Source organism: Hibiscus syriacus, unplaced genomic scaffold (genome assembly GCF_006381635.1).
Source record: "Hibiscus syriacus cultivar Baekdansim isolate YM2019G1 unplaced genomic scaffold, ASM638163v2 tig00110221_pilon, whole genome shotgun sequence".
Taxonomy (NCBI): domain Eukaryota; kingdom Viridiplantae; phylum Streptophyta; class Magnoliopsida; order Malvales; family Malvaceae; genus Hibiscus; species Hibiscus syriacus.
The window spans coordinates 2,717,641-2,720,064 of NW_024062635.1; the positions used below are offsets into that span (position 1 = coordinate 2,717,641).

Genomic DNA, 2,424 nt, shown 5'->3' on the forward strand with positions numbered 1-2,424 from the left:
TCTCTTAACATGTTGGTATATGCAACGCACTGAAAATTACATGAGAGCATTCTAATAATGTCTAATACCCAATAAGTGAACTGCCTGAATTATAATAAAAAATTTGGCATACCGTGTCGCTCAACGACTAATCTGCTTAAAGTATACCAATCAAAACAAGGAATCAGGCAGGCACTGCAACTTATCAAAGAGAGCTATATTGATGGTAACTCTAAGCTGATTTTTCACCCATAGTCTAATTAGTAAAAGGGATGATATGGTAATCCAAGACATTAGCCCCTAGGCCCCAAAATGAAAGGCAGTATCAGTGACAGCTCAATATGATAACCAAAGGCATTAAAGAAAAAAAATAAGAGCCCTAATTGTGCAAGCAATTGTTCTGAAAAGCAAGTAAAGATAATTTAAGAAATTCTTAGCATCTCAAACAAAAATAAACTGCATGCAATATTCAAGGACTAACAATCTTTAGAACTTCAAAAACCTTCAAACTCAAAATGATGACTTCTAAAATAACAAGGGAAGAAATAAAATTCCAAGCAACACAAACTCAGCGGTAGCGACGAAGGGAAAGAGTGTTGTTTCTCTTCCAGGTTGCTCTGCGTGAAGGTCGGTTCTTGTGGTGCAGGTGGCCCTTCCCGTGCAGACCCCTGTTTTTCTTACCGGCAGATGTCAGCCCCCGAAGCTCTCTGTGTTTGTGAACTGGATTGCAGATCCAGTTAATTCTTGGGTCATTGCGGATAGCATTGTGTGCAACATCAACCAGGATAACCTCAAAGTACTTGTAAGTAGAATCCTAATGGAGAAAATCAGACAGAAATGAAAGCCAAACAATTTTGCAACTTTATGGCAAACAAAAACATTTAGCAAGTCCTACATACCTCATTGATCCAATACGAGTTAACAACCCTGAGACCTCCCAATTTTCGACCAGCACGCTCCTCTGCAACGGACCGCTTGCTGCGCTGGAACTTCAATTGGGTGACACCCTGGTTTGTGGGTTTACCATACACAATACCCTTGGGAACAGGTCTCTTGCGACCACCCCTCCTAACACGTACACGGTAAACCACATAACCCTAGACAACAAATGCACAATTTCCAGATGCAATCATTTGAAAAGGAAGTGCATGCAAGTTCAACTCAACTGAAAATTAAAGATGACTATTGGCAGTCAGTCAATATTTGACCAATCCGTTAGGTTCCAAAAGCTAACAATGTGATTTATATACCATTTTATATAAACTAAGTGATTTAAAGAAATATCCTTTGATTAAGTAGGGGACAACTAGCTCGACCTCATCCAAACACAAGTTTAAAGCTAGCATTCTAGCTAAGTTCTTTAGAAGGAAAATAATTCAAACACCTAACTAGAACAAGCATTCAAAAAATGTCGAATCGGGCATTACTTGTTTGGCCTTGTAACCCAATCGGCGTGCCTTATCAGGACGGGTAGGGTGATTGACCCTAACAATTGCGGGATGCTGACGATATTCCCAGCACCTCACCCTCTGTAAAAACCTCATCACATCGGACTGTTTCTTCCTCCATAGCTCCGATACGTACTTATAAGCCCCTACAATTTATTACTCCCATAAATTAAAGCCTGCACCTTAATCCAAAGAAACAGCTATGCAAAGAAATTGTAAATATATTTGCTTTCCACTGAAACGATAAACTATTTCATAGCATAACGGCGGCATAAAATAAAAAATTAAAAATGGAGAAAAAAGCTAACATATAAAAATACCAATACGAAAGAAGAATTACCAATACAAAAAATGAAAATCATTCAGCTTTTCAAAATCCTAAAGGATAAAAACGAATATATAGGAACAATTCCTTAATGGAAATGTGAAAGGGCCTAAGTGAAACACATGAGAAAACTACTTGAAAGACAATTATATAGAACATATGCAGCTAGAATAGCAGAGATAGATAGGAAGTGAGCTTGAAGGAGTACCCATTGGCGAGTGGAGCAGAGTGCAGCTAGGATTTCGCTTGTGCAGAAGAATAGAGCTGAGAGAGGCTAGGGTTTGGGATAAAATAAATAACCTGTTATAAAGAACGAGCCTTATTTGGATACCCTAAACTGGGCTGTGTATTATGGTTCTTGTCTTGAGAGACTAAATTACATGTGAGCCTTTCAAGTAAATTTTTGGCCCAATCCAATACCCATTTCTTCTGCCGTGCTTTTCGGTGACTGATTTTTGTTCCCGTTATCATCATCCATCTTTCTTTTCACTTTTATTCTCATCACTAAATTAAAAAATAAATAATTTTATCATCTAACTTTCATATTATTTTTGTTTTGTCCATTCCGTTGTTAATTAAAACATGGAAGATAAACTAAAATAATATTTTTTTTGAAAACTTAAATTTACACTAAAATAGATTCGTTCTAGATCCTTGAAAAGTTATTTGTCT

General features: G+C 37.2%; 1 protein-coding gene across 1 annotated transcript; it reads right to left on the bottom strand.

Annotated features, from left to right (window-relative positions):
* Nucleotides 1-376: 376 nt before the first annotated feature.
* LOC120114294 (60S ribosomal protein L15-1-like) lies at nucleotides 377-2,073 on the bottom strand. The gene is made up of 4 exons (XM_039135255.1): nucleotides 1,961-2,073; nucleotides 1,407-1,573; nucleotides 879-1,076; nucleotides 377-793 (listed from the first exon to the last, which is right to left on the bottom strand). Exons 1-4 carry the CDS (start codon nucleotides 1,962-1,964, stop codon nucleotides 548-550), a joined length of 615 nt encoding a protein of 204 aa, XP_038991186.1. The 5' UTR covers nucleotides 1,965-2,073; the 3' UTR covers nucleotides 377-547.
* Nucleotides 2,074-2,424: the final 351 nt, after the last annotated feature.